The sequence below is a fragment of the Pyrgilauda ruficollis genome, unplaced genomic scaffold (genome assembly GCF_017590135.1).
Source record: "Pyrgilauda ruficollis isolate IOZ18807 unplaced genomic scaffold, ASM1759013v1 scaffold28, whole genome shotgun sequence".
Classification (NCBI taxonomy): domain Eukaryota; kingdom Metazoa; phylum Chordata; class Aves; order Passeriformes; family Passeridae; genus Pyrgilauda; species Pyrgilauda ruficollis.
The window spans coordinates 1,867,083-1,889,016 of NW_024524155.1; the positions used below are offsets into that span (position 1 = coordinate 1,867,083).

The window sequence follows — 21,934 nt, forward strand, 5'->3', positions numbered from 1 at the left end:
TCAATTTTTAATGCTTTATTCATTGATTAAAAGAATATAACATTTAACATAAACCATACAACATCAGTCATCAATTCAAACATTCAGCTGGTTTCCTTACATTTTCTGTCAGGAGTTTTTTTTTTAATCTGATCACATTTATAAGATAAAATCTCACCACATCTGGCATATACACACACTGTGCCAGTGGATTCACTCTACTGATGTACATATAAAATCCGCATGGTATGTGCTCACTGGAGACAAAACAGCGCACACCTGTCAAAAGGTCATTTTAATATAAGATGGTAAAACCATTTGTAAAACACATATAAACTTTTTCCATAAATAGAATCATATCTGGACATCTGTTGCATAAATTGTGTTTTCCAAAGCTTACAATATAGCAGCCAGGTCTCAGCACTGCTGGGCACCCACGTTGGCCACTTACTTTATTATTGCAGACTGTCCTTTAAACATTAAATGCACAACATTCGTACCACTTAAAACTGGGGTCAGGTGGAAGTCTCACAGAGACCACGTCTGTACCGCGGTTGCCCTGAAACAGTTACATCGGCTTCTAAAGCCTCTCAGATATAACAAGATTTTAAAACATACTTCATGGAATGTTCTTCATGCATCATAGCAGCTCATACCTGTGATAGAACAAGCTTTGTATTTGTTTCCTTTCCTTCCTTTACATTCACTATTCACAGTGAAACAGGTGCATGTTTGTTAAGAGTTCTGAGGTTGCTGACTGAGCCACAGCACAGCTGTGTACCACAGGTCGAAATTCGACCTTATATATTACAATCTAGCAGTATCTGGCTGGCCAAAAGTTGGCCTGCCCCTGCCAGCATGTGGGCACTTCTTCGTTTTTAATCTATTCTTTGGCAGCTGACACAGGCGCTGACAGAGAAAATCCAGTGACTTGGTTGTTAGGGATTTCACGACTAATGTTTGTTTGCAGGTGTAGACCTTTGTATTGAAATCTTCACTGTTATGCGTTTACCTCACCGGAGCGCACATTTCTTGCTTTCTCCTTTTAAACTTTGGCCCAAAGCTAACTTTTAAGGAAGATGACAGAACATGAGAACAAACAAGGAGGAGTTTGCAAAGAATCCAAAAGACTACAGCTTTATGGAGTGGATCTGTAAGTGCAGGAACCTGAACCGCTAGTGTTTCACACCGCCGCTTAGCAGCTAAGGAAAGCCGGGAATGGAGTTAAGCCATGCCGCAGAATCCGCACGTGAAATCAAGCAAGGTAAGAGTCTTACAGTGAACAGCCCTGGACAGACTTCTCGTCCCTTAAGCCTATTAAGTAGCATGCTACTGGATTAAGCACACAATGACAGCATAGAGATCCACTGGGCTATGGATATGGGTATTAAAAACAGTTGGCTCCCGAGCACAGGACTCCAATATAACAGCAAAAGAATTCAAAATGCAGTTACTCAATTAAAGTTAGCCGGCAACCTCAGACAGCCTTTGGCTGTATCTTTGCAAGGTTTGGTAGACAAGTCCATTAACCGTGAAAACCCTAAACACTGCCACTTTCAGCTTCTAAACCAATACCCGACTACGTTCTTTGATCAAGAAGTAGAATACACATATATAATTCTATATAGCTAATACTGATTAAACACAGCACAAAAGGGGTTAATTCACACTACCGAAAAAACATAATAGGACCCTACTTGCATATGTAACCACAGGAATTGTAAATAAGGAGCTAAATGCCTTCACTGAAGCTTTGCATCTCTCTGTAAAAGTGACGGGTTGGCTCAGTGAAGACACTGAGCAGCTCTATGTCCATGACAGCGTGCCAAGGGCGACCCAATCCGAGAGACACTTGCTCAATGAAATTGTGTACTGGATCCACATCCTGGTCAGCCAGTTCTCCTTGGTCGAATTCAATGCTTTCTTCTGTGACTTCCAGTACTTTCAGGTCAGAGCCACGAAGACGAGCAATTGCTATAAGATTATGAGCCCAGACTGTGTAACCTAAGAGGAAAGAAAAACAAAGTTGTTCTGTCATTTTCCTACAAGGTATTTTCTTGCTCTAGAACTTCATACCAGACCATCCCAGTATCTCTCCCAACCTATTCCATCATGTTCCATCTGGCAAAATTCCTCTAGGGCATGGTGGGGGCTTTCTGGTTTCAAGCGGTGAAGCTCCCATTTTACACTCTGAATAAATATAAAAATATTTCAGATTTTATTAACCTTTTCTAGATCTTTTTCTCCTACTTGCAGAGCAGTGGACTACTGTAAGTTATATATATAACTTCAAACCTCCTGTGATCCACTGTGTAGTAAAATTAGAACAAAAAAAGTGAGTTATCAATTAAGTGAATGCATAAAAGGAACACTTTAAAACTCGGCTTATGCTAGAAAAAAGATTTGCTTTCACTGCTTTAGAAAGTAGACTTATTAAAAAAGAACCAAGCCACCACCAAACAAACAAAAAGTCAGCATGCACACAAACTGGAAGCCTCTGCAACCTCTTCAAGTCACCCCAGTGTGTGTGTTTATGTACATATTAGAGATATATATATATATATATATATATATATATATGCAAGATAAACTACATGCATCTTGTTATTCTGTCTGAGATAAAATATAATTACAAAGCTTCCCTCTCTTGACACTATATATTAGCATTTCTCTTTAAAAACTCCTACTCCCCAGTTACCCGTAAGCTTTCTGTGCCCTGGCTAAGAGAAATGCAAAGTTCCTCCCTATTCAGATGCAAACCACAGATGGGAACTTCCCTTTTGGGGAGCTCTGCCAAATCAGCCCTTCCACTGAAAAAGGCAAGGCGCATTTCTGCCATGATCATCATTCTCGCAGGTGCTAAGCTCCTTGGTGAGATGCCCAAGCAGATTCCAAGTAAAGCTGCAGTCTGCACAATATTTGAACTGGGAAAGCTAAACTGCTGAGAAGTAAAAGCTAACCGTGGTTTGGTCTTCCAACAGTGCAGTTAACATGCTCTGCATCATATCATATCATATCAAAATAAAATAGATAGAGAATGAAGAAAATATGTCAAAGTAATAAAATAAATTTCTGTTCTATTTTCTTTTACTTTTTTCTATTGTGTCTCTGGAAGTTGGTTAGGGTAGGTGTTCAACAAAGAAGCCTGCACATATCTGTAAGGCTCATTTCTGGTATATTAACCATCAGGAATGCATGAATTCCCACAATCTTCATCTGCTGGATACTTCACCTCCAACACAACCGTCCACAGAAGATGAAGCTGTCTTAATTCAGGCACCTTAATTCAGTGTCCCTTCCTTAACAGGGACATTGAACTCAATGGAAAATTCCTCTCTGTATGATGACACACTCCTGTCAGGACATGGAGCTCACACCATCTTCCAGTTATCTTGACTGTAAAGGAACTTGCCAAAGAAATCTTTGAAAGCAAATGCAAGAATAAAAGAAAAAAAAAAAAAAAAAAAAAAAAAAAAAAGCCCTGCACACAAAACCCCTTTAACATCATTTGCACAGCCATATGGCTTTTGCTGTAACTGTTTATGGTGAGATCCTCTACGCACTAGAACAACCATCTTACTCCCAACTTAATCTCATTTTAAATGAGTTCTCCTTTCAAAAGCTCTGTCTGAAATTTCTTTGTAACCTCCCAGCTGCCAAAAAGTCTCTGTCCAGCTAAGTATTCAGAGGTAACAGGAAATGATCACTTCACTAGTGGTATCACTGAGCAACAAAATTACCATGAGCACACTGTAATTTATTCTTCCTTGCTAGTAAAAATTTCAACCTTAGTTTTGCTCATGGACAGAATAAAACTTCACCACAGTGTTTATAACACAAAGTCATAAAAATCCATGTGGAATTATCCTTCCCTTAAGGAGGAAGACAAAATAAAAAAGGCCTTTGTTCTCACAGATGGACCATGCTTTTTATTCACAGTGCCAGATCATATCACTATGGTATATCCTACTGTCTCCATCCCATCCCAAACGGTCACACACTCTTTACAACCCTTTCTTCCTTCTGCAAGAATGTATTTAACATCTGCCTTCCTCTGCCTCCTGGATATGGACATTTCCACCATTTCATGGTGGCAAGACGATGACTTCCCACAGAAGACAATCTCAAGGCAGCCCATATAAAGTGTCCTTAGCATAGATTTTCCCCTTCCTCTTTCGGTCAATGACAAGTGGCAACCAAAAGCAGACGGAAATAAAAGCTTTTTCAAAAGCAAAATAATAACAGAAGAGAAAACACACAGGCACACACAAAAGCCTGAGAAGCACTGGAAGCTGCTGGATAACCACTTCAGGAGACAGAAGAAGAAACCTGAGCACTTCAAGCGAATTATAGCACCTTGAACAAAACAACCTTCTTTTCCTGAAGGAAACTTCACAATATAATATGACAAGTGGAGCCAGAAAACATTATATGGTAAACCTCAGGGAATCCAAGCATGAGGCTAAGATGCTGTACTGGATATTTTTTCCTAATAGTGTTCCATCTACAGTAACTACTCTCCAAGAACGATGCTTGCAGTATAGTACTAGAAAAGTTATGTCCACAGCTTAGAAAAGATCAGGAGGCATTTATAAGCAGCTCAGCTAGCTTCTGCTGAAAGGAGAGGGAAAATAAGGCTAAAGAATGTGAATTCTGATGTAACAGCAAGGTGATATGTGGCCATTTTCTCACACAGGCGGACACAGCATCTCTCCAAAGAAAGGTGGTGTAGCAACAACCATTTGCTAGACAGAAGCATAAGGAACGTTTGCTTGCCCAATACTCTGCACAGACTAATAGTTTCTACTGAATAGACCCATGCTGATATGAAATGATACTTACACTAGCTTATGTTCAGATGTTTCACTAGCTTTTAAAGTTAGATAGTACATTAGAGGACGTTTCTGTAGCAGGAGAATAATTTAAGGTAACACAATTTAAATTTTTTTTAAAGGTCCTCAAACATGTGTCCAAATTTTAGAAGAAACTGCTAAAAGCCACACCTAGGCTGGTACAATCACATACCAGCACCCAAAATCTGTCTCACCTAGAAACTATTAAGGAGAGGCAGCTCAATTGAGCATGCCTTCCCTGCCCCCAGCAATTAATTTTTCAAGTAAGAGACCACGGGAAAAAAAAAAAGAGCAAATACAGCAGGACCTTCTGACTTCAACCAATGGAAATCTGAATGTCCACCTCCTGCTGCTGAAGGTCTCCTATTTTACTGCACAACTGGAGATTTACTGCCCCAAGCAGTGTGATGAAACACATTTATTCTTATGCAACACAATACCCACTGCTTAACTCCTTCATGCATCAGCAAACTTGGTCTTGGTAAGCTGATTCCAGTACAAATAAAAAAACATTATTCTGCATTATTTCAGTTTCAGGTGCCTTAAATTTGCCAGACTGCTGTAATTTCTACCACCACGTTCTCTACTGATGACAGAGCTGAATAAATTCTAAGTTGTTTGCTACTATAGGGCAAATAAATAAGTGGGATAAACCTAGCTCTGGTGTTATTGGTGAAACCAACACACTCAGTGAGGCAACACCCTCCACATATTTTTCATCTGCTGGTAGTCTTACCAAATTGGTAACACATTTCTTCTCAGCTTTGGGACACTTAACCCATGTTATTTACAAACAGGAAGCAAAATCATCTATCTTGCCAGCACGTGAGCTCACAGAAAAACAGCCAATGTTTTCTGTTCACATACACGTAACCAGTCATTTAATGGAACTTGCACAGAGCAGACCACTTGCAGGATAAGCCTCCTGGAATGCTCACTTAAGTTATCCTCATTTCTGTGAGGAGTTTAAGAAAATCCTATGTGACTTCTCAACAGAAGTTAGTAAGACACAAGCAGGTTTAAAATTCATATACTATAAACACCTCCAACAACAGCATGTATAGCAACGGTGCAGCAGCCTTTTGTATACCATGCCACTAAAACACACACTATGATTAGAAAGGCTGAAGGCTTGTAAGCACTTGGAAGTCACATACTATGCCCATGCAATGCGTTACCTACCATGAACAGCTAGGAGAGACAGTCTCGTGCACCTCCAGGCTAATAAGACAAGTGGATCTTCATTCCGGTTGTCACTGAGATCTGGGAAGGCAGACATATCTATCACATCATTCATTAGTATAAAATGAGTGAGGAACTTGTCATACTGCCTGGATATGAGATCAACAACAGCTCCTGAAACACAAGTGACATAGCTGTCAAAGTGAATCCTCTCTAGGGGGATACTGGGCTTAAGAATCCTTAACATATCATCACTCTTGACATCAAAAGCCATTATATAGACCCGAAGATTAGTGCTGTTGCGAGTCAGCGCCTGCCAATTCTCATCTTTTGGCATATTGTCCAATGACTTGTGCATTATGGAAACACTGTGGACCAGGAGAGACAGTCGATGCAAAGGCACATGGTTGCTGTCAGCCAGGACTCTTGCCATTTCAGCTGTAAAATCACAGAAATCCAAAGCGAGCGAACGCAGATTCACAAAGCGCTCCAATTCAACCGCAGTGATAAGAGTGGTATTACCAGGGATGTGGTTGTCCAATAAGCTCAGATGTTCCATGGTGTTGGCTATGGGGTTTGATAAGGAGGACAGTGATGTGGGAGTTACTATTTGCAGCATTAACCCACAAGACAGCCATTTCAATTGCCTGCTATTGCCTAATATCTCTTCAAACAGCTGTTGGATTCTGTAAGTAAACAAAACAGACAATGATCCTATTAAACATGGTTTAGTCTCACCAACTGCATACCATTCAATTTTTTTTATTCAAGAATTACTCTTCCTTCATTTATAGCCTTATTCTGCAGGAAGATGCTATTATCATAGTTCTTATGAAATGCAACCAGACTGCAGACCTCCCAGAGCATTTTAGCGTCCACTGCACTTAAAAGGTTAAAACTGTAAACTAAAAGAAATATGTACTTTGTCTTTCAAAAACAGTGACACACTATGAACCTTCACTTCATGTATTTTCCAGCATGTATTTAACACCCTCCCACATACATTTTAAGGTTATGGAAATAAGAAAACCTGTAATGCTTTTCAAATGCAGTTCTTGTTTTTAAAAACAGCTTCTTGTATTTTCTAACTTCTCCAGAACTGCAGATTTATATGGAAAAAAAACTCATTTCCAATGTAAGGTGACAGAAACTTGATTTTGAGAGTAAGTTAGAATGATGTGAAATTACCTGCTTTATTTGTTCATTAAAGGGTAAAGACCAAACATACAAGATTCTTTCAGTAACTCCAAACGTACAACTAACTGGATTTTCAAGAGCCAACAGATTCATGTTTTACCAAAACAACCTGGACCCAGTAACATTTCAATCTCAAATTATCACTGCCAGTTTATTATGAACTTATTGTGATGCACTCAACCTCTCCTACCCCTTTTTTTAAAGTAAATAGAAGGCAACAGAAGTATTTTAAATTTTCAATATTAAATTCAAATAGTACAGTCACATCCTAAAAACTTTCTCCATGTAAGTATTTTTCCAGTCTTCATTCCAAAGCTGTAAAGGCCCAGAAGAGTCCTCCTGCCCAAATGACAAGTGTTCTTTTAGCATATTAGACACATGTGTAGGTTAATAAGTATTTGATCTCAAGCCCTGGTCAGCATTACAGAGAAGCAGTTGAGTCAGGCTATGACATCAAGAAATAAGATCCAGTAAAAAAACAGTAGAATTTTTTGTTCCCCAAATCAGGTAATGGTTTTGCATAGAACACTTCTTCTGTTATGAGGATCGGTATAGTTTATACATCTAAGCAAAAAAAAAAAATCACAATTTTATTCTCATCCACATAACTTTAATAATGTCCAGGCAAAATTAAAGGTTTAGGCCAGTATCCTGACTGACAACAGAGAAACACTAGCACCTTAAGGTGACAGAACAAGGAAAGCACATAGGGATATTTATCAAATATCTCTCTAGTTTCCAAAACTTTGTAACTCAGTTCTGAGAAGAGGCAGCAACTCTCAGAGACTTCACTTCTACAAATTAATCCAGGCTCCTCCCTTAGCAGAGTAAGTGTTTAGCAACCATAACACCCAATACTAAAGAACTTTGCAGTGTGATTATCTCCTCTTCTTGCTTGCTGTGAACCTGTCACCTACTACCTTTGATGCCCCATAACCCTTCTGTTGTAATAAAGTTGAAAGATCAGTCCTCACTCATCTTCTCTCTTGGCAAATTCTTATTCATCCCCTCCCTTGCCTACATGTGCTTTCTTCCTTCTCCTATGAAGGTACTAGGTTTGTAAGGCCTGACTTCATCCAAATGGAAAAGTTGGTGTGGTTATTGCATTTATTTTACACCTCAGTTCCCAAGGTTTTACCTAGGATAGTAATCAGGTAAAAAGACTTCAATATTTCCAGATTTCTCCAAATATTTTATTTAAAATTGAGGACTCACAACTGTGACACAAATGAAACAGTTTTAAACAATAGGTATAACACACAGACAGTGCAGTTTTTCTATTTTATTCCTGGATTCATTTAGAGTTGAGAAGAACCTTATTTGATCCTGGCAATGTTTGTTTCATAATTTTCTTGCCAATGCTTAAATTGAAGGCAGATTATCTCACAACCCCCTAAAGAAAAAGATTCTACCACAGGAACCTCAAATTTCTTCCAAAGACTCTTCCCTCCCCCCATACACATCTAGAAAAGGTGCTGTAATGGTTGCAGCAATGGTAGGATTTATTTTGTAATAGCCCAGGTAATCAATCTTAATAGTGGTTTTAATATTTTACAGAACTGTTGAAGACAAATTAATTTTGAGGTGTTCAGTAGAATACTACCATCTATATGCCTCACTGCACTAAAAATCTGTTTAAATTGGGGTTCTCATACACTTTAAACATCTGAATTTAGTAAAATATTGTTTCAGTGTCTGCAAAATTTAATAAAAAGAAATATGACACAGAACTCTGCAGCTCTAGGGTAGCTTTTCTCCCCAGTGGGAACTGCAGTAAAAAACTTTTTAAAAGAGAGGGAATGATTTAATGCAATCAACTTTTTATTGCAAGCATCAAAAGTATTTATACAAGTATGAAGATTTGTGCTGCTAGTCTAATGACCTGTAGGTCCTAAGAAAACTTTCTCCAGTTTTTAGCCAGTCAGAGATCAAACATGTCAATAGTTTATTGTTATTATTTAACACCAATAATTTCTGAATTGTTTTTAATACCTGCTTTTTAAAAAGGCCAGACAGAAAGCACTACATAAGAAATTAATTTTAACATATTTCAAATAATTTTTTAAACAGCCTAGCAGGTTTGTTTTTTTCCTCCCCTGCAAATTCTTATGCACATTCTATTTTTCATGAACAGATTGCATCTAACTGGAGTTTGCAAAAATAGCCTGAACTGCATTCTAAAAAAGAGACACGTGAATTCTTGGAAATTAACATCTACTTTATTACCATATTAATTTTACCTCCACTGCCCAGCAGGTACTACAACATTTATGCTAATTTAACACAATTATTTCAAAGCTCACTTATAAAACTGAAATTTGAGCACATAACAGAAACTACAAGTAGAACTCACTCAGCACATGCCAAAAAGCAACGCAGCCTACTAATGTCTCAACAAGTGTCATCAGCCCCCTCTCTGCTCCCCACAGGCAGCAATTATAGGATGGTCACCATTGACCTGTAACCTACAAATTATGATACTGAAACAAATTACTTAAAAATATATTTTTTTTTAAACTGTACTTTCACAACTGATGCCCCAAATAGTGTTTTCATCCCGAGGACAGACCAAAGCCTGACTAAACAGGCATAGTTAGCGTTTAAGCTCCCAAACCAGTCCTAACCAGGACGGAAGCACATCCATGACCCTGGACAGGAAGCAAACAGATTACTAAGCTCCATATGGAGGCCATTTGTTTAATTAAATACTATCAATCAAAATACTTTGTTTAATAACAGAGGCTAAACTGGTTCTTTTGGAAACCAAACTATCTGAACCATACGGATCAATCATGAGAAGCAGATTTCAGAAAGCCAAAATTTTAGACAAATACCCTTTACTCAATTAAAAGACAAATTACCTGTTTACAATGAGCATCCCAACACTAAGAAAGAGAGTTGTAAAGAGAATTTTAGAAAGTAACCAGGGACACACATGCTGTACAGAAAAGAAATAAGCATCACAAACTCATGCAAACGTGTATTTTTGAAAATATGCTCCAAAGCTTCCTCTGCCTTAGGACAACCCTTAGCCTTAAACCTGAGGAAACATCCTAATGGCTCTGTAATAGCTGAGATTCCACCTACTGTCTGTTACACCCAGCTCAAAGTCAGATTTCAGGAATCATAACTTTTTTTTCCCTGACTGCTTTAACTGCAGGAAGTTTCTGAAACACCTAGTAAGGTTCATCACCATACAGGTTCCAAAAATCCTCAACTACCAGTAACACTGTCTCCAAATGCTGCTTACACCTTTCAATGTTAGTTATCAGCATCCACGTTTTGCAACTTACTGATGCAAACCCCAAGTGCTAAGAAGCCATAAAGATTTACTTTCTGAACTAAGTCTGCTACTAGTTCTCCAACTTCAGACAACTGAATAAAACACTACCAGCTTTCCTTTAAACTAGCAGGTCTCAAATACATTGTTCTATTCTAGAAAAAAAAACAACCTACCAACAATAAACCACCCCCCCCAAAAAAAGAAATAACAAAAAAACAACACCCCCACAAAAAAAAAACAAAAACCAACCAAACAAAAAACTCACAACAAGAAACAAACACAAAAACCCAACAAGGAAATTAACTAAACTAAAAAGAAGTAGCATTTACTTGCTCATTCCAAAATGTGCAAAGGTTAATATTCATCTAAAAGACGAAGAAGTTAGATAATCGGTTTTGAATGGTTTGTGGCTCCAAAATGTGAATATTTGCTTGAAGAAACATTTGACCATGCACTCAGCTGAGTAAATATCCAGCTTAGATGGCTCCCTTCAAGTCCCTTTGCAAAGATTTGATTATATATTTTCACAAAGGGTATCAAATAAAGGAGCTTTTACCAAATGAGCCTTTTACCTGCACACAGCACTACAGTACGTATGTTAGACAAAATCACAAATTGCTCCAAGTTCTTCATTGGAAACATAACAGATGACAAAGACACAGTATGTGACTCACAGCTCTATTTGCACTGGTTTGCAAATTTAGGTCAGGACCAAACATTCAGTTTGATGACTGCATCCACATATATACATTAATCTGATAATATACCTACACTGGCTCTAAAAATCACTCAAAACAAAAAATAGTGAAGACCTAGAGTGGCTGTACTTATTCTACTGCCAAGCTACTGGGTGAAAGACATATAAATTGACACATATTAAAATTATAGCATTCAGGTTTTATTGTATCAGTAGTTTTTGCAGTACTGCTAAAATAGTTAAGTCAGCATCACTCACTCTGTGGTAATTTATTCCAGGAGTCAGTAGCTGTTTATACTCTATGTAACTTTCCCAAAGAAGAACAAATAACTATTCAGATTATAAGCATTCAAGGACTGTCCTGTAATGTAATAATGGCAGGCTAAAATACACCTCTGGACTACACAAGCACATTGAGAGCTGTGATCTTTCAGGAATTCTGCAAATACATAACCCAGTTTTCAGATGCAATTTTAAATAAGTTATAGCAGTTCTGTGTTTCAACAGTTTCTCTGTCTCTCTCCCAAAGTTGCAAGCAAACTTGAAAGAGAACATAAGCACAAATATGTTTTCAACTCTTGTGAAATACAACAGATTACTTCCTTTTCTAATTTTTTTCATGTACAGCAATAGTAAGAGGTGCTGGTAACAGCTCCTCACCCCTCCTCCCCTTTTGTGGCATTAACGTAATATTGTTTCTAGAACACAATGAAAAGAAGAAAGAAAGAATTCTCACCCTACTGAGAATAAAGGGAAAAAAACCCAACAAAAATACAACAGCCACAAAACCAGACTACTTCATGTAAATAGCAGGAACAAGAATTTATATTTTCACCCTGTTAAAAAACTTAAAGATTCTCAGTCGTGTATTTCAGGAATTTCTGTGTTGTCATCTATTTTTATTATTTTCATTATTATTATCCTGTATTTGATAATTTACAAATATAACTTACTGCTTAATCTTCTTGCCATCAGGGTCAACCTTTCCAAGGTAGGTATTTGATATAGTTCCATGTTGCTGCAGAATGCTTATATCCCCAAAGAGACTTAACTTCTGGAGGTTCCTAGGAAACAACAAAATGAAAAGGCATCTGTACACAAAACTAAAATGGTGTAGGAAATCATTCTGGATAAGACAAATGCAGGCAAGAAACCCCACTATTACACAGAACACACAGCCTCTGTTGGGAAACTTACTGTTCTGGAATGCAGGCACATATGGAACTACAGAAAATGAGACTGAATTATAAAGGGGAAGAGGACTACACAAACTGCTGAAACCAGCTGTAAGAGCAAATACTGCTTTTCAGTAAGCACTGAAGTATTTTCAGCAAGGCTGTACTACCACAAAGAAAATTCAGGAGTGGTTTCATACAATTTTTAATCCTTGTGTGTTAAGTGTCACAATGAAAACATCAAATACTTATTCCTTTCATCATTTAACACTGCATTTAATGCCCGAGCAGAACACAACCACAAACAACCCTGCCTGAGCACTTACATCAGCTGGATTACAAACGGGAGCCCAAACCTGCTCAATCAAGGCATCACAAACCTCAGACAGGAAAAGCAAAAGCTCTCCACACCCTAATCAGTGTCTAATTTCTGTTATATTAAAGTAGGAAAATATTTTCTAATACTCCCCATCAGTAAGGGACAGTGGTCCACCAGGACATATGATTTTAACTTTTAGAAGGGATACCTAAAAAGAAGTGAAAGAACTTCTGAGTTGATGCTGAACATGACACAGTGCACTAGACAGTCACTTTTCCTTTCCCTAGTTCAGTTTTCTGACTTGCATCTTTTCTATTCCTAAAACAGATCAAGAAAGAGGTATGCAAATGACTGCAGTTTTAAAGTAGCTGTGTAGCATTTACTATTAAGATTATAATTTTTGTAGATGACTAAGTTTTGGGTCAACATTTCTTTTATTTATATAGGCTATAAATTAGATTTACTCCTAACATGCAAGGGCTAGTCTGCAATTGATAATTAACAAGCCAGAAACTCCAGTTTCACCACAAATGGACACAGAAATTAAATTAATCCTAAACAGTAGATGCCAATTAACCTGTAGCTCGCAATTACATGAGTTACCATAAATCCTTATTTCTTCTGGCTCACAAAGCATATACTAGTATTTCAAATCAGCCTTGAGGAAAATGTAATATGACTACCATGCTCAAAGCATAGGGAAGCCCTGGTACAGTTCACCACCTCCACAGTACAACCCGATATTCTACCAAGAGAAGACAGGGGCAAAAAAAGGATTAAGTAGCCAAGTTTTACATTTTTCAGTAGGTATGAGTTGCAGTCTATAATTGTTATCTATCATAAATCACAATTTACCTGTTTTGACGTTCCTGCATTCAAAAACAGCACACTAATTGCCTGAAATCTATCCACTGTTGCACCTGCTACTTTTTTTTCTATAGGAGAACAACAACTTAAAAGCAAGATCCACAAGCTTCATATAAAGTCTGACAAATACTGGAGTCAAGTACCTAGAATTTACAACTGTGTCTGAAATTCCAAACATTTAATATTTCACATTTTAAATACAGGCCAATTGTACTGATAATACACTAAAATAAACTGAGTCTTAAAATATGATCAATATTCTACAAATCTTACTAAGACATTGCCTGACTATACTAAAGAATAAGTTTTGCAGGGAAGCCTAAAACACTGGCACACACAACTTGAGACTATTTTGGGCTCTTTTTTCCTCAAAAGCCGTAAGAGATAGTCTGGTATGAGAGGGAAGTAACAGAAACCTCCACCAGGTGTGAAAAGTAGTGTTCACAGCCAATGCTATAAATAACCTTTATCTTTTGATCTTGGTGACTTATTTATGAGAGTCAAGAGCCAAAGTGCAGTCTCAAGAACAGTTTTGAATCACCTCCATATTGACATCAAACACGGGTCTCGGTTTGTGCCACTCACACCACCAGCCAATGCTACAGTAGGATGCAGGCAGGCGTTAAGAGGACCACCAAAGCACAGCACACATACAACACTAATTACTAGCACCCCACACATTTTTACTTCATCTTTTTGACTGCCATTTCATGCAATACAGAGACAAATAGAAAAGTTCTCTGCCTGAAAATTTAACCAATGACAATATCCAATTATTTTTCCATTCACAGCACAGTTATTACCATCAACAAATCTGATCACAGTTCAACACAATGTTAGATTTTTGCTACTATTTGCAGTTTTATACAACTCCATGACATTCAGCTCACTGCTCATCTTCATTTCAGAGAGTCCATAAAGTGATTGCTATTTAAATAAAATTATTTAAAAGTTACTTATCTTTTGCTAAAAGTCATAATGGCATCTTAATCCTGTGTAGTATCCACACATACAGCTGGGGGAAAACTTGTGTTTTGGAAGGATTTCTAAAACATTTATTTTTCACTAGCTCAAATAGCACACTAGAAATAATAAGCTTCTTACTAGGCTCCATCTTCAGTTTTGGTCGGTCTTTTTTAATACCCAATTTAAAAAAAGCACAAAATGTCCTTGATTACATTCAAGGCGAACAAAGTGGTAAGGCACATATTGTATTACTACACTAGTTTCTGCCAGTTTCAGCTGCCTGTTTAGACCAATAGAAAATAGTCATTAGAAAACATCAAAACCAGATGCAGCCTACTGCTTTGAGCAATTCACCAATTTTTGGTAACTCCAAGAGATACCATGCTTCAGCAAGATACCACAGTTTTACAGTAATCTGCATTTTTGTTTCCATAACAAAGATCAAACAATTCACACAATTTAACACGCTGAAGACGAAAAGAGGGGTGGGTGTGTGTGTGTCACTACCTTCCTATCTTCCTTTGTAAGCAAGGAAGGAGGAGTAGAGGAGAGAATACTTTGGTATCTTAGAGTTACATAAAAGAACAGGATTTTCCTACTGAATGATTACAAGGTGCTTATTAGCTGTTGTATGCACGTAAGTGCAAACAGAAAGTTTGTCACACTCCCACCCTGCCTCCTAGAACTCAGTTTTGAAAGATCAGTTCAAGAAGGTGCAGATCATAAGGATTTAAGAAACATCATGCCCACACACACCCTTTTTCTCAGTAGTAAGTAGAACATCAGTTTTTAAACAGTTATAATCTTTGTTATTTTGCTACATTTGCTATCATAAACATAAAAGCTTATGGAAAAGTTACAGATCACTATAAATGCTATTTTATTACCTTTTCCTTAAATAAATGATAGATTCTTAGAGCTCATCAAGGTCCCAATGCTATTACTCTATATGCTGCCACCTACAAAACAACCTGTGCTCTGCTTCAAATATGAGACAGACCTTGAACATACCTTTTTGGATGGCGGGCAGCAGGAATATTTGTCAAAAAAATTTTAGTTGTTTTTAAAACAAGTTGCAGACAAGTTGTTATTTCCTTAATTTTATCAGAACTAGCAAAGGTCACTTCAAAATATTTTCCTAGAGACTTAACACACAAATTTGCTTAGAAACTAGCAATTTTATGTTGTACAAAAAATGCTCTTAGCAGCAAAACCATACATCATTCTCCTTTAGCCAAGAGAGCATTTAGAAATTTCATTACTTTTAGTAATTACTTTTCTTAGGTCCTGCAGTATTGTAAATCCTCAATGAAATCTGTAGCCATTTAAAATACATGAGTTTTCTTGCAAAAAGGAAGGTTGCTACTGCATTGCTTAACAATAAATTTAAAACCCCAAAACAACATTACACAGTTAAGAAACAGCCTCACAAAGGCAGATTTCTTCCTTTTCAGTTCTGAAGTGTAAAATGGAACATTTTTTGAACTTATCTGCCAAAAAGCTATCACAAGGGCTGACAGGAGTTAGGAAAAACTGTCCTGTTCTAAACTTAATTCCAAAAGGAATGCATTTACAGCGATTCAGCCACTGAAGAAGCTAAAAAATTCCATTTACATTATTTTGGAAATTACAATAGCTATCTTGTGTACAGTGAAATACAGTGAAAACAAGAAGGAATTAACAGTTCTTCAGTTACATATAAATAAAGAGACACAGAGAAATTAATTATGGACTGCAGTCTCTCCTTAGACAAAACTAATTATCAGGCAGGTGACAAGGTCTCTGGTTTAGACATTAGGTGGTCACAGTAAGAACTAAGCAGCAATTTGGCATATGTTAATACTCCTCCTCACCTCTTTTCAATCTCAAAAATCTACTTAAATAACTAAAACCCAGTGTTCTACCTGAGAACTAATAATTGATAGGTAGTTACTTGGCAAGGAAAAAAACCCCTCAAACATCAAAATAAACTAAACACCTATTCTGTTCAAGGGAAAAAATGAATCTATTCTGAAAGTAAAACTGAAAAAGGTCACGTATTTAATGTAAATTATGCCACTCTTCCCCCAATTTTTAAAATGCCCATTAAAAAAGCCTGCTGTAATAAGCAGGTACCCTGTGTTCCCCAGTCATGCATCATTCATTTCAAGCCAGAAGAGCAGCATATAAATGATTTAGAGACAGCAAGAAAGCATGGCAGTGCAAAACCCTAAAAAAGTTGGTAACTTTTCTTTCCTGTTTTACCACCAAAATTATACTAATCTACCAGAGAACAGGTACTGGAGAAACAACTACTTCTGCACAGTGTTTTACTGCAGTCCTGAGTCCCACTGGGCATACAGAATCTGTAAAAGGAACTTCAGAAAGCAAGTATCCTTGTACAGATTTCAGATAAGGACATGGAGAATTTTTCCAAAGAAAAAGTGTATCAAAAGCCTTCTCACACTGCAGTTAATTCTGACAGCCTCATACTTGGGTGAGGAAAAAAAGAAACAATTTAGTTTTCTAACAAAACCCCGCGCGCAACAGCTCCTATAGATACTACTTATTTTAAAATTCCAAGCCCATGTCATGATATCTGTCTCAGATCAGACAATCACTTCAACATTTTTTCCTCTTATAATACTATAGCTGGATTTCCCACAGATTCAACAGTTAAGTGAAAGCTCCCGAAATGCAAGAGAAGACCAATAAGACAGATGATCACGATTCACACACCAAGGATTCACAGGGCAAGAAATAAATTAAGATAAAGGTGAGCTGGACTAAGGAGCTGCTTTCTGAAGTGAGGTCTGTAACTCTCAGTCATCGCAGCTGCACCACAGGAAGTACCTGCTGGGGGCAACAGAGCAGAGGAACTGAAAGTGAGACTTCACACACCACATTTGCATTCAGCTCTAACCAACGAGGAATTGCATTTAAAGTTCTCTTGCTACAATTCAAAATAAAGACACAAGGAAGGCCTGAAGCTACTTTCTCATACCTCTGGAATCAAAGGGGGCGGTAACAAGACCATGACTCAGTTGCAGGCAGTTTTCTAAAGGCCATGCACAATGTTTAATTCATCCTAAAGATGCCCTGAAACACTTGCAGCGTTTTTTCTTCCCTTGATAGGTGAAGCTATATGCGCACAGAAAGGAAATAATATTAACTATTTCCTATCCTAAAACCTACACAGCTTTCTAAACTCATTATAACTTAACTGTAATATCCTTGCTTTCCTGTCTCACTTGCTGACTAGAGGCCATATATTAGGATATCTGATTATTATCTTATTGTCTTTATCACACCCCCACACAGTGAAGAGAATGCAAGTATTTTTGTTTTAAAGACCTCAAAGCTGAGGAAATTATCTAACCTGCCAAAGTAAGTGTGTGAAAAACACATCTTAAATACAAACCACAGGAAAATATTTCTATCATTTAAATTCAGTTAGGCCAAGAAAGTCCTAGGTGTGAACATTTTTTTCAATAAACAAAAGAACATAAAACCTCCTCGAACCTCAGATAAGCAGGTAAGACGAGAGGTGGCATGAAAGCTCAGCTTTTCTACAGCGAAAAACCTCACTGCTGTTAAGATGAAGGTATTTTGTTGGGGTAGTAATTCAGCGCACCAGAGCTGTAATTTTAACTCCCCCTTACTAGTTTCTCACGACATACTTTTTTGCAAGCATACACAAGGCTTATTTTAAATGAGAAAGCTGTCTTGTTATTCAGTAAATTCAGACTCCTGGCTCTCACTTGCTCCGTTCGAGCTGCATTGCCTGCTTCCACCCAAAAGACGAAGAACTTTTTATTACTGCAGCTGTATTTGTTTTGCGTATCGACCAGCCGCTCGCCAACTGGACGTCTGAGCGTTTATATTCCTCCTCAAGCTACACTATATGATGAAAATTTGGTAGTTTGAAGCGGCGCATCCCCGTTTCTGCCCAGCTCACAGACTCTCACACACACACACAGAGCGGCTCCGAGCGCAGCCCCAGCACGAACCGGCCGGCGCCGGCTCGGGCGTTGTTTCCGCCCGCAGAAACCGGCGGGACGGCTGGACCGGGCCCCGCGCGGCTCGGGGGGCTCCGTCTGCTCCCACGCCCGGCACCGCCGCTCCCCCGTCGGTACCTGTTGTTGCGGACGCTGCTCAGGACGCACAGCACCAGCTCCAGGTAAGTCCTCAGCAGGTCGAGCCAGCGCGGGCTCAGCGGCGGCGGCGCCTCCCCGTCCCCCGCCACCGCGGCGCCCTCGCCCGCCGCCCCGCCGCCGCCGCCGGTGGGGTAGTTGTCGGCGGCGAACTGTACGCGGAGCTCACGGACGAACCAGCCGCACTTGCGCATGAGGAACTCGAGGCGCGGGCGCTCGGCGGGCGAGACGCGGAGGCTGAGGCGGAGGCGCGGCCAGAGCGCCGGGTAGAAGAGGCACTCCCGCCAGTGCGAGCAGGCGGCCGAGGCCCGCAGCCGGTCGGGGGCCGCCAGGAAGGAGAAAATGTGGACCACCAGCTCGCTGGGCAGGGAGCCGGCGCCCACCGCCTCCCCGCACACCGACATCCCTGGCGCCGGCCCCAGCCCCGCGGCGGCGGCCCCGGGCGGCGGCCCCGGCCTGGCCTGCGGCTCCTGCGACACAAACAACAACATCAATGACACGGCGCGGGGGGGCGGGCGCCGGCCGGGACGCGCCTGCTGCCGGGACGCACCACCCGCGCCGCCGCCGAGGGGGGAGTCGAAGGGGCGGAGCGGCCGCTACCACTGCCCGGCAAGGCGGGGAGATGTGATCCGGACCACCGAGCGCTGAGGGCAGTGTGTGAAGGAAGACACGGTCGGCGCCGCGCTCTGTTTCTGCGGGGAGGCCAGAGCCGCCGCGGCGGAGGGAGGAGGGTTCACCCCGCGGGGAAAATGGAACGTGCCGGCGGTGGACTGGGAGGCGGGGCCGGCGCGCCCGCCCCGCGGGGGACGTTGGCCGTTCCCCCCCCGTGCCGGCGGCGCGGCCCCCCCGCTCCCCGCCCCTCCGGCGGCTCCCAACGCAGTGCGGCGGAGGCTCCTGCCCGGGGCGCGGCCTCGGACCACATTCCCTGCGGGCTCCACCGTGGGAGTGCCGGCCGCTGCCGGGGGGGCAGGCGCAGGACGGCCCCCGGCGGGCGCGCCTGCCCTGCGCTCCCGGTGTTTGGGAAAACTTGGGAACGGTGTCTGGTGGCGGCGGCGCCGAAGCCCGTATGGGACCGCACGTACGTCTTTGAGCCAGCAAAATTACCTCAGCAGCATTCCTGCCGCTGCCGCGGGAAACGCGCTGACTACGCAGGAAAGGTGGAGCGCGGCAGAGTCCGACATGTGACAGAACCCCAGGGTGCGAGCCTGGGGAATACGGGAGAAAATGCTCCAAATCTTACTAATCTCAGTTTCTTAAATCTCACGCGCTTCTTTAACACCCGTACCAACATCCTCTGTATGTTTGTAAGGGTGACTTCTGTGCATACAGTTTTGAGAGAATTTAAAAGTGTTACATGCTGATGCTGTAAAGGCTGAACAACAAAGTGCTGATAATTGCATACATTTTTATAATTAGAAAACAATTTATCGAAATAAAATTCAGTACTGCCAGTATCTTGGAATAATGGACACAGTTTCTATAACAACTTTATTTCTGAGTGTTCAGAAATGTACACAAAAAAATAATAAAAGATGGGCTAATAGAAATGAAGTCTAGACTCTGTATATGGAGTAGGCATACATTATAACCAGATTCATTAGCAATCAAATCTAAACCAGCTCTCTCCCTTTACTCCATGACTAGCTGTTTTTGCTGTCTCACAGCAGGGGTGAAAAAACAGCATCACTTATCTTTTCTTGAATCTGGTCCTTCGGGAAATGTGTCTTCCATTTCCCCTTGACTGGAGAGAAGGAGCCTGTAGAGGCAGATGTTGCTATGAAAGTAAGACTACAGGAAATTCCCATCCAGTTCTCTCATCAGGGACTGGTGCTGCTTCACACACCTGCACAAGTGATTTGAACCAGCATAAACAACTCAGGTAAGTGCTGTGCTACTCCCACTGTGGATTCCACCAAAATTCCCCAGGCAGTCAAGATGCAAGTTCTGAAAGCAGCCAAACTCATCTGGCCTAGAAGGATGCAAATGAAAGAAACTTATGCGCCTACATGTCTCCATATTTTAATATCTACTCAATTACTCCCTATTGTTGAGCTGGTGATGAGTCAAAGGACTTCCAAGATTACTGAGTATCTTAATGTAAAACAGCATCAAGCTTTATGATTCAGTTCCTTTGGATTACCAAAGTAGCATCAAGAAAAGTTGGTTTATCAAGTTAGTAGTTCTGCATTTATTGTTACCTTTATTGGATTGTATTGGATCAGTAACAAAATGGCATGCTGTGTTAGGGGATCTTTCCTGTCTGACCACCCAGGAGCTACTCTGGCAGTCACGTTCTCACCCATCTAAGCTGGGACCGAAATCCCTTCCCAGTGAGCAGCCCCGGTGAGCCAGACTCCCCACACACCCCCACAGTCACACAGTCAGAAAAGGTTTCTTTACCATCTGAATGCCAGGTTTCCCATAGCAGAGTCTCACTGGTCCCAATCCTTAAAATAATTCAGTCTTGATGAAATAACTAAACAGCTTGAGCTGGGATCCCGAACAAAAACCTGGGTTTTTATACCCTCACAGTCTAAGCATGGGAACATTTGGGGGTCCTTGGCTCCTGCTGTGTCTCTGAGAGTCTGATCACCTGGCTGGGCCACAGGTCCCTGAGCTTGTCAAAGGGCTGGCAGTTCACAGCCATCCAGAGAGCTCAATCTGCAGCTTACACTGCAGCTGCAAACCAAGTTACCTGCACTGAATATATTCCTCAGTATATTTCCACAGTACAGTGAAATGGTCTTTTACTGTTACTGCTGCATGGCCATTTAATGAACTCCGGCTTTTTGGGATTGTGTTAAAAAAAATCAGTCTCGGAAGCTATTACTTTCAGTTTTGTAAACTTAAATAAATGAATCTGTCTAAAGCTTCAGGCCACCACAACTGTGGCTGAGTTGTCCAATATGATAAATGCCAGACTTCATAGGTTCCCTGATAGAATCCATCCTCGGGGCCAGTATGGCACTGAGGCAGCCCAGTCTCTGAGGCTGTTGATTCTGGGTGTTGAATCACTTTTCCCTGCCTTGTACAACAGAAATGTGCTTCAGCTTGACTGAAAATTGATTTCACAGTGCAGGCTTTTGTTAGTATTAATGCAAAGCCTGCAAGCTGATGGGATAATTACCTCAGAAAAAGACATGCATCTAACTTGCTTGCAGACTTTATGGAGTTACCAGGTGGCTCCAGCAGGTAGCTGGTCAATAGTCTTTTTGCTGAAGCACTAGGCTGTCAGTATGACTCCTCCATTAAGCCACTCACTGCACATTTAAAGCTGAGGGAG

General features: G+C 40.5%; 1 protein-coding gene across 1 annotated transcript; it reads right to left on the reverse strand.

Moving 5' to 3' along the window:
- On the reverse strand, nucleotides 1-19,277 carry FBXO33 (F-box protein 33). The gene is made up of 4 exons (XM_041472073.1): nucleotides 18,634-19,277; nucleotides 12,145-12,255; nucleotides 6,015-6,700; nucleotides 1-1,983 (listed from the first exon to the last, which is right to left on the reverse strand). Exons 1-4 carry the CDS (start codon nucleotides 19,140-19,142, stop codon nucleotides 1,712-1,714), a joined length of 1,578 nt encoding a protein of 525 aa, XP_041328007.1. The 5' UTR covers nucleotides 19,143-19,277; the 3' UTR covers nucleotides 1-1,711.
- Between the last annotated feature and the right edge of the window lie 2,657 nt (nucleotides 19,278-21,934).

What these genes read in the sequence shown, in the direction of transcription:
- FBXO33 (XM_041472073.1), bottom strand. Translation starts at nt 19,142, where the DNA reads ATGTTGTTGTTTGTGTCGCAGGAGCCGCAGGCCAGGCCGGGGCCGCCG. An exon ending in GATGGCAAGAAGATTAAGCA is followed by an intron (nt 6,701 to 12,144) that starts GTAAGTTATATT and finishes GTTTACTTACAG; the next exon opens with AATCCAACAGCTGTTTGAAG. An exon ending in GTCTCTCCTAGCTGTTCATG is followed by an intron (nt 1,984 to 6,014) that starts GTAGGTAACGCA and finishes CTTTCCTCTTAG; the next exon opens with GTTACACAGTCTGGGCTCAT.